Source organism: Halichoerus grypus, chromosome 9 (assembly GCF_964656455.1).
Source record: "Halichoerus grypus chromosome 9, mHalGry1.hap1.1, whole genome shotgun sequence".
Lineage (NCBI taxonomy): Eukaryota > Metazoa > Chordata > Mammalia > Carnivora > Phocidae > Halichoerus > Halichoerus grypus.
In genome coordinates this window covers 70,537,107-70,550,817 of record NC_135720.1, presented here as the reverse complement: position 1 = coordinate 70,550,817, position 13,711 = coordinate 70,537,107, and the positions used below count along the sequence as shown (strand labels likewise).

At 41.2% G+C, this 13,711-nt stretch overlaps 2 protein-coding genes across 8 annotated transcripts in view; one reads left to right on the top strand and one right to left on the bottom strand.

Annotated features, from left to right (window-relative positions):
• The window catches only part of RARS2 (arginyl-tRNA synthetase 2, mitochondrial), a 58,047-nt gene extending 48,204 nt beyond the window's left edge, over positions 1 to 9,843 (bottom strand). The window contains exons 1-2 of one of the 4 annotated variants that reach the window (XM_078055016.1): positions 9,574 to 9,712; positions 8,198 to 8,268 (exon numbers count right to left, since the gene is read on the bottom strand). In XM_078055016.1, the coding sequence (XP_077911142.1) occupies positions 8,198 to 8,268; positions 9,574 to 9,598 (96 nt within the window). In that variant the 5' untranslated portion in view covers positions 9,599 to 9,712. Of the gene's footprint in view, positions 1 to 8,197; positions 8,269 to 9,573; positions 9,725 to 9,761 lie in introns of those variants that run through there. The other 3 variants (XM_036094806.2, XM_036094803.2, XM_036094807.2) reach the window with 3 other exon arrangements.
• An 87-nt stretch (positions 9,844 to 9,930) lies between these two features.
• ORC3 (origin recognition complex subunit 3) overlaps positions 9,931 to 13,711 on the top strand; it is a 59,740-nt gene continuing 55,959 nt past the window's right edge. For 3 of the 4 annotated variants that reach the window (XM_036094800.2, XM_036094799.2, XM_078055015.1), the window contains exon 1: positions 9,931 to 10,033. In XM_036094800.2, the coding sequence (XP_035950693.1) occupies positions 10,010 to 10,033 (24 nt within the window). In that variant the 5' untranslated portion in view covers positions 9,931 to 10,009. The remainder of the gene's footprint in view (positions 10,034 to 13,711) is intronic. The other variant, XM_036094802.2, reaches the window with a different exon arrangement.

Below are 13,711 nucleotides of genomic sequence, written 5' to 3'. Positions count from 1 at the left end.
AAATTAGGAAATGTAGAGGAAAGTTACACCAACTACAAAAATGCCCTCACGTCTAATGGCAAGGGTTGATACTATCTAAATTCGAAATATCAATTTTTTTTAAAGATTTTATTTGAGAGAGTGAAAGCGCATGTGCGTGCAGTTGGGGGTGGTACAGAGGGAGAGGGTGAAGAAGACTCCCTGCTGAGCAGGGAGCCCAACATGAGGCCCATCCCAGTAATGAGGGAGCAGAAGGCTGCAACCTCCCCCCACCCCCAACTCCTGGGTGGGACACGACATTCTTCCAGGAATCTCCCACTATCTTAATGTTAATAACTTGCAAGGAGAAAACAACCTTAACGTGACAATGGCAAGGCCTCTGGTATCTTGTAGGTTGGTACTCGTTAGCATGTGAAAGTTGTTTTGAAAACCTCCCTTTTTCCTTACTTCCCCCAACTCCTGAGTATAATCAGCCACTCCTCAAGACCCTCGTGCAGCAGCTCTTTCTGCCCACCGGTCCTGTCCCCATGGTTTAATAAAACTACCATTTTGCACCAAAGACATTTGAAGAATCTTTCTTGGTTGTCGGCTCTGGGCCTCACCCCATGAAACCTCACCTATATTCCAAAATTACATCACCAGGACCGCGAGATCATGACCTAAGCCCAAGGCAGATGGCCTAACCAACTGAGCCACCCAGGCGCCCCTGAAATATCACAAGTTTTTAAAAAGACTTCAAATTGTAATGTTTTTCGAGGTGCTCAGTCGATTAAGCGTCTGCCTTTGGCTCAGGTCATGATCCCAGGGTCCTGGGATTGAGGCCTGTATTGGGCTCCTTGCTCATTGCAGAGTCTGCTTCTCCCTCCCCTTCTGGCCCTCCCTCCCCTTCTGGCCCTCCCCCCGCTTGTGGGCTCTTCCTCACGCATGTGCGTGCGCTCGCTCTCTCACTCTCTCAAATAAGTAAAATCTTAAAAAAAAATTGTAATGTTTTTCAAAATCTTATTTCATAGAGGACCATTTCAGAAATATAGCAATAATTTTTGAATTACATTTTAATTTCTTTAAACTCAAGCAAAACTGTTTAATATTTTTAATTTAAAACAGCATTTTGGTCATGGGGTACACGGATAATCAATACTAATATACATTTAGTAGTTGGACTTTTTTTTTTAAAATGATTTTATTCGAGAGAGAAAAGGAGCAGAGGGGAGGGGCACAGGGAGAGGGAGAAGCCAACTCTCCATTGAGCAGGGAGCCCAACGCGGGGCTTAATCCCAGGACCCTGAGATCATGATCTGAGCCGAAAGCAGACACTTAGCTGGCTGAGCCACCCAGGCACCCCAGTAGTTGGACATTTTCTATCATAAAACTTAAAAATAAAAAACAAAAAAACCCAACAAAACCACCTCAAAATAAAAACTCATTATGATATAGCCCAATTTTTGTAAAAAGGCATATCTATCTAGTATTCCTTTTATTCTGCCTGTATATCTGCAAAGAAATATTATCTAAAATAAAGGTCAACCAATGTTAATAATGATTATTTATGGGGGAGTTGTTTTTTTTTTCTTTTACCTTTTTGTATCGTGTAATTCTTTACAATGGCCAGTTATTTTTTCAAAAATGAGAAATATTTTTTCTTTACCAAAGCACAACTTTATAAAAGTACTGTTAAAAAGATTCCTATTAGAAATTAAGCCATATGATTCAGATATGTAGCTTTCTGGTTACCTAACTTCACGTGGGGTTAAAACATTCACCTAGGATAATGGATAATAATTAGGTCCCCTTCATAAAGCCTCTGGGATTGTAGTGGGGTGAAAAGGGGGTTCAAAATACCCCGACTTCAGAAATCTGAGGACATAATGTAACAACGATTAACATTTACTGAATGTATAGTGTACCAAACACAATCCTAAACACTATATACAATTCTAAACACTATGCATTAATTTACTGAATTCTAATGACAAGACTAAAAGGTAACTAATTAATTTTCCAGATTTTACAGAAGTGGCACAGAGAACTTACATACCTATCAAAGGAAAGGCTGGATTTAAACCCGTATGTCTTCCACGGTTAATGTTCTTAATCATTATACCTGTGGTTCCCACATTTTGTTGCACACTGGTTCCCACATGCAAATATTCTGGTGTGACTGGGCAACAGGATGTTAAAAAGTTCTCTGGTTGATTCCTGCACTATACCTTTCTGTCTCCTGGTCATTCTCAGTTAGTGGTTATCAAGCCTGGAGGAACATCAAGGCCCCTACCTCACCCCACACCAATGGGCCTGGGCTTAGGTATTTTTTAATGCTTCTCAGGTGATTCCAGTCTATAAACCAGGCTTGAGAACGGCTGCTTAGGAAGACACCAGCTGTCTCTCATGTTACCAATCAGGGCCCCAGCTAGTAAGTGTTTTTAATTCTAGGAGTGGGGTGGGTGGGGCTCAAAAAAAGAAAGAAAAATTAAGAACCACTGTCAAGTGGTCGAATGTCAGAGAGCATGGTTTTTAATTCACCTAGATTCTCATAGGTCTGGAATCATTCTGGAAATAATAAGATTTTCTTTAACTGTGTCTCAGCTTGGATTTAGTGCTTTCTCTGATGAGAATGTGGCCTACGAGTTTCCTTAACTACAGGATTTCTTCTTTCCCCTTCAGATAAAGTTTCTCCTGGCATTGGGCTTCACCTAGGACTCTCACCAGTAAAACATGGGCCTATTGATAACTTTCTACTTGAGACCTTAGAATGATGAAAGAAAAAAGTTTTACAGAATAAAATAGGCTAAAAATTATTCAATTAAGATAAAATAAGACTACAACAATAAAGCTCAAAATTTTAAGAGAAATAAAATCCACAAAATATTAAACCTATTCCTTGACAAACTAACACAAATGAATAAGGAGGAAATCTGAGGTTGAAAGAAGGGAACATTTAAGAGAGTATCAAAAATGAAAATCCACATAAGCCAGATCTGGTTTGGGAACCTAAGATCAGTTTCTAATGTGTAATATAATAATGGCTAATATGTATTCAGTGCCTACAACGTACCAGATACAATTATAAACCTTAGATCTGGCAATAGAACATCAGAGATCCTATAGACTCTTTGACTTCCAGGGTACCCAATATGAGAAAGCACAATAATTAACCAGGTTAATGGTTCTCAACCATTCCTTTTCCATTAGGCACACACAATTCCTTCCCCAAGTACCCAATTACTGAACACAAAGCCAAAAAAATATCCTATCGTTCTGGTTCTAGACAGGTTCTAAATTCAGTTAGGAGTTAAACCTGCCAGGTTCAAGATCAAAATCTCTGGTAATTTCATAAAAAATTGAATTTTGCGGGAGCCAGCTGGTTAAGCGTCTGCCTTCGGCTCAGGTCATGATCTCAGGATGCTGGGATCGAGTCCCACATCAGGCTCCCTGCTCAGCGGGGAGTCTGCTGCTCCCTCTCCCTCTGCTGCTCCCCCTGCTTGTGCTCTCTTGCTCTCTTGGTCAAGTAAATAAAATCTTTAAAAAAAAAAACCCTCATTTTGCTAATAAAAAAGAGATCCTTATGTTTTAGCAATCAGACATACAGGCAGCAGAACTGGTATTTCGTATGAAAATTAGCTCTACATTTTTTTTTTTAAAGATTTTACCTATTTGAGAGAGAGAATAGGAGTGGGGGGGGGAGTGGGAGGTGGGGAGCAGAGGGAAAGGAGGAAGCAGACTCCCCGCAGAGCAGGGAACCCAACACATGTTGCAATCACAGAACCCTGAGATCATGACCTGACCCAAAGGCAGACACTTAACCAACTGAGCCACCCAGGCTCCCCTAGCTCTGCATTTTTACCCATATTAACAGTCTATAGGCCACTAGTCTTAAAATTCTTAAAATGTTATCATTCACTCTTCCAGATCTTAAATTACTTAAACTATTATCCCTGATTATTCCTTACTTCTGCCTCTGATATAACCAGGTCAGGTGTGCACATTTGCCACCAAGAGCCAATGCACAAACACTCCCACATTTGTAGAGACGTTCTTCAGGTACAGGTCTGGATTAACTCAGACTCAAACTGGCAGCAACTGAAACTTTACAGTTCAGAAGAGAACTTTCTAAAAGACTTGGAAGGCAAGTTATTACCAAGTATCTATACTGAAAGAAATTTAGCACAGCTCTTGAAGAACTTGTAGTTTTTTTTTTTTAATATTTTATTTATTTGACAGAGAGAGACACAGCGAGAGAGGGAACACAAGCAGGGGGAGTGGAAGAGGGAGAAGCAGGCTTCTCGCTGAGCAGGGAGCCCGATGCGGGGCTCGATCCCAGGACCCTGGGATCATGACCTGAGCCGAAGGCAGACGCTTAACGACTGAGCCACCCAGGCGCCCCGAAGAACTTGTAGTTTTAAGCAGAAGTGGATGCTGGTGGGCCTGTGAGAACAGGTTAGAAGCGAAGTATACACCTAGACCATTCAGTCAGTCCTGTTGTTCACCTGAATGTGGACGAGTATCTTCCCCACATAAATATTTCAGCTTGGACTAGATGACAACTGGTCATCAAATTTAATTGCTCTTTGAAGCCACACCTGAAATCTAATAGAACTCAGCAGCAGTCAAGGAACACTGTCTTCTATTCATAGCTGTTAGCAGTGTACCTCTTGTAGCATGTTATGTAAATATAAACTAATGAGGAGAAGAGCTTAAGCCACTTAAGATGCAACAATTACACAACAACTAAATGCAGCTTGTGATCCTATACTGGAAAAAAATACTGAAAAAAATCAGCAAAACTGGAATGGACTATACACTAAATGAAAGTATATATGATATTATATGAATCTAATGACTATACCGTGGCTGTGTAAGATAAGCCTTGTTCTTAGGAAGTAAACAATTAGGTATCGACAGGTTGAGGCGCATGCTTTATGAAACCCACTCTATGTGCGTGATACAGGAAATAGAATGATGAAGCAAATGTGGCAAAATGTTAATAATTGGTGGCCCTGGATAAAAAAGTATATGGAGTTCTTTGCACTATTATCACAACTTTTCTATAATTTTGACATTCAAAATTAAAACAAACAAAAAAAAGAAAATGAACTCGCTGGATTTTTTTAAGTAGGCTCCACACCCAGCGTGGAGCCCAACACAGGGCTTGAACTCAAAACCCTGAGATCAAGACCTGAGCTGAAATCAAGCCGGATGCTCAACCGAGTCACCCTGCCGCCTTTTAGCTGGATGTTTTAAACTTAACATCAAAATCTAAATGAAAAGGAACTGAGAAAGGGAAACAAATCTATACTCCATCATTATGTTTCTGAGCCAAATACGGTGCTGAACATTTTACAAAGGTTATTCTACAGAATACAAAGAATTTGAGCTTTGGGTCAAAAAGCTGGGTTAGTAGTTCAACTCTACAATTTTGTTGCTCTGTAACTTTAGGTTATTCATCTTCCTGTCAGTGTCCTCCTCTATAAAATGGAGACAATGCTACAAATAGGATGACTGAAAAGATTAAACATGATAATATCAAGTACTGTATACTTTGTGTGTACACCACCGTCCTAAGTGATGGGAGACAAATTTCTATGGGACTCCTAGGTTTCTGCATGTCTTGTAAGCAAGGCATAAAATCTTTTCAAGGATGCTCATATAGCAAACAGATTTGTAAGACAGAAATAGTATCCCACTACAGAGCAAAGGGAAACATGCTTACTGCCCATCCTAAAAGCCTCAAGGTCCCTCTCTTATGTGACACAGCACCCGGCCTGTGCAGGTATCATCTGACCTTCACATCACCCTGTGGTTAGAAGAGGGGCTTGGCGAACCAATACAAGTAAATGTTAATACTCTGGCTACTGCTATTGCTGCGAATAGTAAAATCCTTTTCTCTCACCCAGGGATCTCATGTTTTCTGGCCACCACCCATGGAACTGTGGTAGACTAGTAAGGTAAAGTCACAAACCCCTCACAGTTCTTGACACTATGCCCTTTCAATTAACATTATGTCATTAGATCTTATCAATAGTCCCATAAAGTTCAGCAAAACTGCATGGTACAAGTGAGATATTCCACAAACAATAGTTATTATTGTCTTCATCATCATCGTCATTAATCCTTGCAACAATCCTGTAAACTTGGAATCAATACGATCATTTTATAGCTGACAGGTTAATTAACCTGCCAAGAGTCAGTCAGTCACACAAATGGATTTTAATCCTTTCCACTTTTATCATTCTATCTCACAGCTTTAAAATTATGAACTCATTTGGTGAAGCTGCAAAATTTATATTACATCACAACAGCTTATTCTTTAAATATGTATTAACAGCCTTTTATGTTTCAGGCACTTTGCTGGTGCTAGAGAAATAGTGAATAAAACATGCTCTGTCTTCACGAAGCCTATAGAGAAAACACACCAAAACAAGGAAAACAAAACAACAAAATAACTAATTCCCTAATAATAATTAATTAGCTAATGAAATAATTATTAACTCTTATAAATGCTATGATGGAAGCAAACAAGGGTCTGAGATAGAGCAACTGGAGGACACACTTTTCAAACCAGAGGTTTTCAGTTGGGAATAAATTCAGTGACTCCCAACCAGGATTTTCTGAAAAATGTAGTGTAAGTAGAAAAGAATGCACACACATTATAAGTACTGTTTTGTGAAACTTCCATTTTGCACAAACGGTCATGATATAAAATCATTTCCTTTAGGCACAGGGAATATCTATGCAATGGGAATGGAAAGACCTTGCTTTGTTAGAAAAGCAAAATTACAGTGTGGCTAGGATCCTGCAGAAAGGAAGAATAGGGTGGTATGAATGGATGTTGTAAAGAAAGATGTTAAGGTTCTGGTAGAGTTTGTGCAATGTAGTTTATTTAAATAGGTAAGTGACATGATTTTACATTTGAGAAGTCACTTTTCTTGCTATAAGGAGAATGGATTTGAGGGAGGGCAAGGATGGAAACAGACCCATCAGAATGCTGTTGTAAGCAGATGACGTAGGTGATAATAGTACTTGGTTTGGGGTGACGGAAGGGAAAGGCAACAGGGATGGAAAAGAATGGATAGATTCAAGGTATTTTGAAGATAGTCCAAAGGACTTGCTGAAGTGAGGCCCAAGAGGCACACTCTAAATTTCAGTCATATCCAAATATTGTTGTTCCATGGACATACATCATGCTCTCCCATGGTTCTGTTGTCCATACATACGATGTTCTTGGAATACCCTACCACTCCCCAAGCTCTCACCCTACTAACCTAGTACACTCCTATCCATCTTTCCTTCAGGACATTACCTTTTCCACAAAGCATTCCTGACATTTGGAAGCTGTCTTCTCCATATTCCCTTAACACCTCACATATGTTTCTAATACACTGGTTACAGACTGTACTGCAATTAGCTGTTTATACATGTGTTTCCCCAAGTTAGTCCAGAGCCATGCCAGGACAGAAGCCATATTCTATTCACTTTCAACCTTGGGACTGATAATGGGACTGCTTAGAAAAATGTAGATTCATTATCAAAATTTGCTGAATGTGCTATTTCATGTAATACATTCCTTCACTCCTAAACTAGCAAAGGATCCTCATTCATAAAGATATGTATTGCACATATTTTTTTTTAAAGACTTTATTTCTTTATTTGACAGAGAGAGACACAGCGAGAGCAGGAACACAAGCAGGGGGAGTGGGAGAGGAAGAAGCAGGCTTCCCGCTGAGCAGGGAGCCCGATGCGGGGCTCGATCCCAGGACCCTGGGATCATGACCTGAGCCGAAGGCAGACGCTTAACGACTGAGCCACCCAGGCGCCCCTATTGCACATATTTTTATTTTACCTCATTTCATTTATTTTACCTCATTTCAAACATGACTCCATGTTTGGAGAAATATATATTTGCTTAGTTTATGTTGCCATACAAATCTATTAGATTCTGTTTAATGATCAGATTGTGCTTCTTGCCTTTATAAACTGATAGCACAGCATATAGGAAAGGGCTGATTTTGAAATTAGACCCCTGTTCATAAACCAACTCTTCAATTTACTGACCATGTGTAGACCCTGGCCTTGGGTAGATTTTTAATCTCTGGATCTCAGTTTGCTCAACTGTATAAGGTTAATACTTCTATGTCATAGGGTCATCATGGGGCTTAAATGTGAATGTAAAGTAACTAGCACAAATACACACTACCTATTAGTTCCTGTTTCTCCAACTTACCTTCTTTACAAGGAAGAATACAGCCTTTGCAAAACTAAACACAGTGTTTCTGGTCATGACATTATCTTGACCTATGGGTTGAAAATGGAAATCATCTTACCTCTCCCACTCCAAACACAGCCTGGACACTGAGGTCCAAAACTACCTACCCTGGATATAGCCTACTGTCTACATTAGCATGACTTTATTATTTCTTTGTCTTTGTTAGCATAACTTTACTATTCCAGGAGATTCCTGCCCAAATAGCTTGATTATTCATTACAGGAACTTCTTGAAAAATCAATTCTTCAAAAAAAAAAAAAAAAAGCACCAACAGTTTATACCCTAAGATTCCTTGCACTACCTTGCCTTCTTTCTTCCAATCTTAAAACTGTGAAGATCAGGGCGCCTCGGTGGCTCAGCTGGTTAAGCGACTGCCTTGGCTCAGGTCATGATCCTGGAGTCCCAGGATCGAGTCCCGCATCGGGCTCCCTGCTCAGCAGGGAGTCTGCTTCTCCCTCAGACCCTTCCCCCTCTCATGCTCGATCTCATTCTCTCTCTCAAATAAATAAAAATAAAATCTTAAAAAAAAATCAAAACTGTGAAGATCAGTATCGAATCCCAACCAAGCCATCTCCTCCACTCCCCTGCCCTCTCACCCTCTGCCACTGAAAGACCAGCCTTAAACCATACTTCAAATTCTCAAGAAAAATCAGATCTTGCCTTCCCAGACACTACCAAAACTCTGCTGGTGTTCTTTCTTACCCCAGTAAACCATAAACTCAGCTTTGTTCTATCAGAAGGTCCGTTGGTGTTATCTGAGAAGCCAGCGTTGGACAGGGAAATAGTCTATAAGCATAAAGACAAGGCAGAGCAATTTTCCCACAAAAGTCCAGAAATACTATAAAAATGAACCGAGGGAAATTATATACCAGGCAAAATACGTCCACTAATATGTCCATTAATGAAAGTAAATGGGTTTGTCGAGACAACTGAAAGTTTCGTTGCAAAATTCCAAAAGGGGCCAATGAATTTCAAAAATTCTTTTTGCTGAAATCTAATGTTTAAGTGTTTTATTCCTTTCCTTATTACAGAGCTGTTCACATAGAGGACTCCGAATCACGAAAAAACAGCATCTCACGTTATCTTTGGAGTTTCCAAAAATAATGCTAGGACAGGCGGCCAAGACGATTGCAAGACAAATGACCAGATTTTAAATTAGACCCTTTCGAATGAAAATTCAGATCCATAATCAATTTCACTAAGTGTAAGGAACACTAATTTCTAAAGGGTTCTAATCATGGCCCAATGACTTTCCACTAGGGTAAAGCATACAAAGCTGTGGGGTGGAAAGGAGTGAGGGAAGCAACATTTGCTTTTCAAGATTTACTTTTCACCTTGAGAAACCGATTTGGGTCGCATGGCCGACCCTCCCAACAGATCGGCCTCAACAGCTCGAGCAGCTCCAAAGAGGAGGCAGGAGGCGGCAGAAACAGTGTTTTCATGGAATCCCCCTCTCGCTGGGGGCTGACCCGGCGTGGGGGTTCCGCTCGGGCCTTCCTTCTGCCAGTTCCCGGGTCCGTACCTGACAGGCGATGGACCTGCGGAAGCCACAAGCCATGTCCACCTCCACGAAGCGCGCCCCAACCTCCGGGCCCGGATCCTCGCCCCGCCCCCTCTGTACGCCCCGCCTATGCGCGCCGGAAGCCCGCCCCGGAGGATTCTGCCAACCAATCAAGAAGCCGCGTGGCCCGCCACTAACCTCTGCCCTGCTGCCGCGAGGGAGCGCGGGAAATCCCGAGTGCAGCTGCAATCCCGCGGGCAGCTGGGACCATGGCCACTTCTTCGGTGTCCAAGGTACGTGGGGGGCGGACGCCCGCTAGACTCAGCCGTCGCCTCATTCTCTTTTGGAAAAGGGATGTAGCAGAGGTTACGTAGGCCTCAGTGAACAGGCTCGAGGGGAGGGAGTGGCGGGCTGAGCTGAAGAGTCCTTACTCCGGGTGCAGTTGAGGTCAGTTTTGCTCGGGGAGCGAAGACACCGATCTGCCTTAGTTGCTTTGGCTGGGAGGACTTTTAAGTTCTGGTTTGTGGAGGTCGAATTCCCCGAGGATGTGCTCCAACCTCCCTTCCTTTTTCTTCCCCATAAATATTTATTGTGCGCCAAGCACTCCCCGTTAGGTACGACATAGAGTGGTAAACAAAATTGTTGTCTGCACTCAGTTGTCTGCACTCAAAAAAGTTGCACTCAAAAAAGGCATTAAACACAGATGAATTGATGATAACAAATTGTGATAAGTGTTAGCAGATTGCCCCGGGTCTGCGAAGGCCTTTTGGAGAAAGGGACATTTTAGCTGAGACCTGAAAAGTAAGTACAAGTTAGGCAAAGGATTGGAGGGTGGGGAGACTGTTCTAGCATAGAGAATGACATGTTCTTTGGCCCAGAAGATAGAAATAAAATGACCTATTAAAGAAGTTGAAATATTAGTATAATCAGAGAGGAAGCGTTGTGAAAAATGAGAATGAAAAAGTAGTGTAGGTGTGTGTGTGTCAGAGGAGATCACATAGACCTCATATGGGCTGCCTAGATGGCCACGGCTTGCAGGAAGACATGATAATGTGGTTGGTAAGAAGATAAACCCTAGAGCTCTATTGTCTAATGTAAGTAGCCAGTAGCCACATGTGGCTATTTCAGTTTTAATTAAAATAAATAAAATTGAATAAAATTAGAAATTCATTTTCTCAGTTTTACTAGCCACATTTCAAGTGCTCAATAACCACATGTGGTGGTGGCTACCATATTAGTGCAGAGACATGATATTTCGCCTTCATTACCAAAAGCTCTATTGTACAGCACTGCTACAGACCAAGTAAGACCTTTAGTGGTAGTATGAGTACCGCCAGAAGCCCCTGAAGTTAAGCTGTGATAAAGTTGAGAATGTAGATGAAAAAAACTGCAGTCATTTCTCCCTACGTTAAAACAGTAGATTAGAAGGCTCTACCATGGATCTGATCTTTAATTTTGATTAAAATTAAACTAAAATTATGGGAAGGAGTGCCTTCTGAGACTACATATCAAAGGGGAACTTCAAGCCATAGAACTTAAGTTTATAGAAGATTGACTATGATGCTAGATGCAAATGCCAGAAGAGGTTTAACTGTGCTTATGTAGCCCGGGCACTGGGGTGTAAGAGCACCTGGCTCCAGGGGTCCCAGACAGACCAGCTTCGGCCCCTCCCTGCCGACAAAATCCTAAATCGGAGAAATGAGTGGTAGTGAAACAAGAAAGGAGCGGTGTGGGGGACCACCCTGCCCTAGGCATGTGGGGTGGAGTGGGTCTTGTGGGGTTGGGTGCTTTATGATAATCAGCTGTGACCAACAAAGAATAACCAGCCCCTAAAAAGGAAGTAAGCCGTTGAAGATGTTATCAATAGAGATGTTAAATGGATTTAAGTTTCCTGGTTAGCTTTCTATAAAAGACCAACCCTAAAGGCCCTCGGCAACCCTGTTGGGACCCCTCTCACTCTTGAGAGCTTTTTCTGTATCTTCACTTAATAAACTTCAATTGCTTTACTCACAAAAAAAAAAAGGAATTTATTTCAGTGAAGCCAACACTGACAGCAGCCTGGAGTCTTAAAGACTGTGTCCAAAGTGCTGAAAATACTTAAGGTTTATATGAGGAAAGTGTGGGACAGAGGAGGGCGGTACGGGTCAGGTTGATCATTGTCTTGGAGTCAGTCATGGGCGGGGTCTTGCTGGCTCCGGACAGTCCTTACTGCTTGAGGAGTTAGTTTCGGTTCCCATCAGGAGAAGCTGTGCCCACAGGATCTTTTGCCTGAGTTAAGGGATAAGCTGGATGGGGCACTTGGGTGGCTCAGATGGCTAGGCATCTGCCTTCCGCTTGGCTCATGGTCTCCTGGTCCTGGGATGGAGCCCCATGTCGGCCTCCCGGCTCAGCAGGGAGTCTGCTTCTCTCCCCGCCCCCCCCCCCCCCCCCGTGTGCTCTTTCTCTCAAATGAATAAATAAAATCATAAAAAAAAAAGTGAGATAAGCTGGAAAGAAGAACTTAATCAGAAAGTTTGAGTTCAAAAGGGAGGTGGTTGCAGTTCTCTCATACTAGTATTTTTTATTAGGATTGGTACTGTTTTTGTTTTGTGCTGGTGGTAAAGTTCCATAGGTTTTGAGTGGTCTGCCCTCTAATTCTTTTCATTGCATAAGACTCATATTTTTGTGTATCTTGCAGAATTGTGAGGTTTTGTTCAGGAAAGCATTATAATAGAAATGCTTGTATTGAGATGATTATGAAGGGGACCTTGCATCAATAAGATTCTTTAAGGACTATTTCAGGAGCTCATAGAACTGCAAGCTTTTTTTTTTTTTTTTTTTTAACCTATGTAAACTTCCTTTTCCGTGTCATATTTTCTACCTGTTAGCTCTCCTCCTAGACTGCTTCTTCCATCTCAAACACCATCATTTGATCAGCAGTTCTAAGTGGTTAACCATATTACTACCTGCCATACATTAGGATCTATTATGGGCACTTGTATATCTCACTCCTTCATAGCTCCTTTTCCTTTACTGAATTGCAGGTGGATATAGAAGGGAGGCAATGACAAGCTTGTGTGGTACTACAGGATTTTTCTAAATGTGAATGTGTATTTCAGCAGTTCACTAGTTGCAGATACAGGAGTATAAGGCACAGTTCTTATTTTGGATCCTGTAATCCAAATGGCATTTTATATTTGCACAGCTTTCTTTAGCAGTGTCCTGAGATGACTTTTTCTAGGTATATTTTTTTCATTCTTTCATTTTCCATAAAAATGGGTCTTTAAGAAGCTGTACATGGTGCATGGCTTTAGGATTGGTAGAATAAACATAGAACCAGTAGCTTGGAGACTATATATTACCAGTCAAATAATAACATGAAACTAAATGTAGCTGGGAAATTACCAGGAAAATTACTTGGCAGGCATTCATTCCATATACTGATTGCGCTAACGCCTGTCCTAGACACTGAGGAAACAATTGTGAATTTTATGCAGTCTGTGCTCTGAAGGCACTCACAAACTACTTGGTGAGACAGACCCGTAAATAACTATGATACACAGTGAAAGTGATTTAAAACAAAGCAAAATAAAGGCATTCAAGTATTGTGAGATCTTAGGGAAAGGAATAATTCTAACTAGAGAACTGGGGACGGTTTCCCAGAGCAAATGAGTAAGACTTTTATCAGATGAAGAAAGGTGTATAAGATGAAACAATAGCCAAATTACCTATTTCCTGACCAGGTTATAGATACTTGAAGTGTAATTAAATAATAAAGACTTCTTTTGAAATGAGAGAGTGTCACTATTTTTGATCTTCGTTTTAATAGTACTAATGTTCTTTAAGTTTTATAAAAATGGAACCTTTCTGGGTTTAAATTTCATCAGCTTATATTTTCTTTGTCTCTTAGATTAGGTCCCTAAGAGCAAAATCACGAGATGCGCATCTCATGGGAAGGAGGAGAAAGAAATGGATAGTCCCCTTGTTGTTTA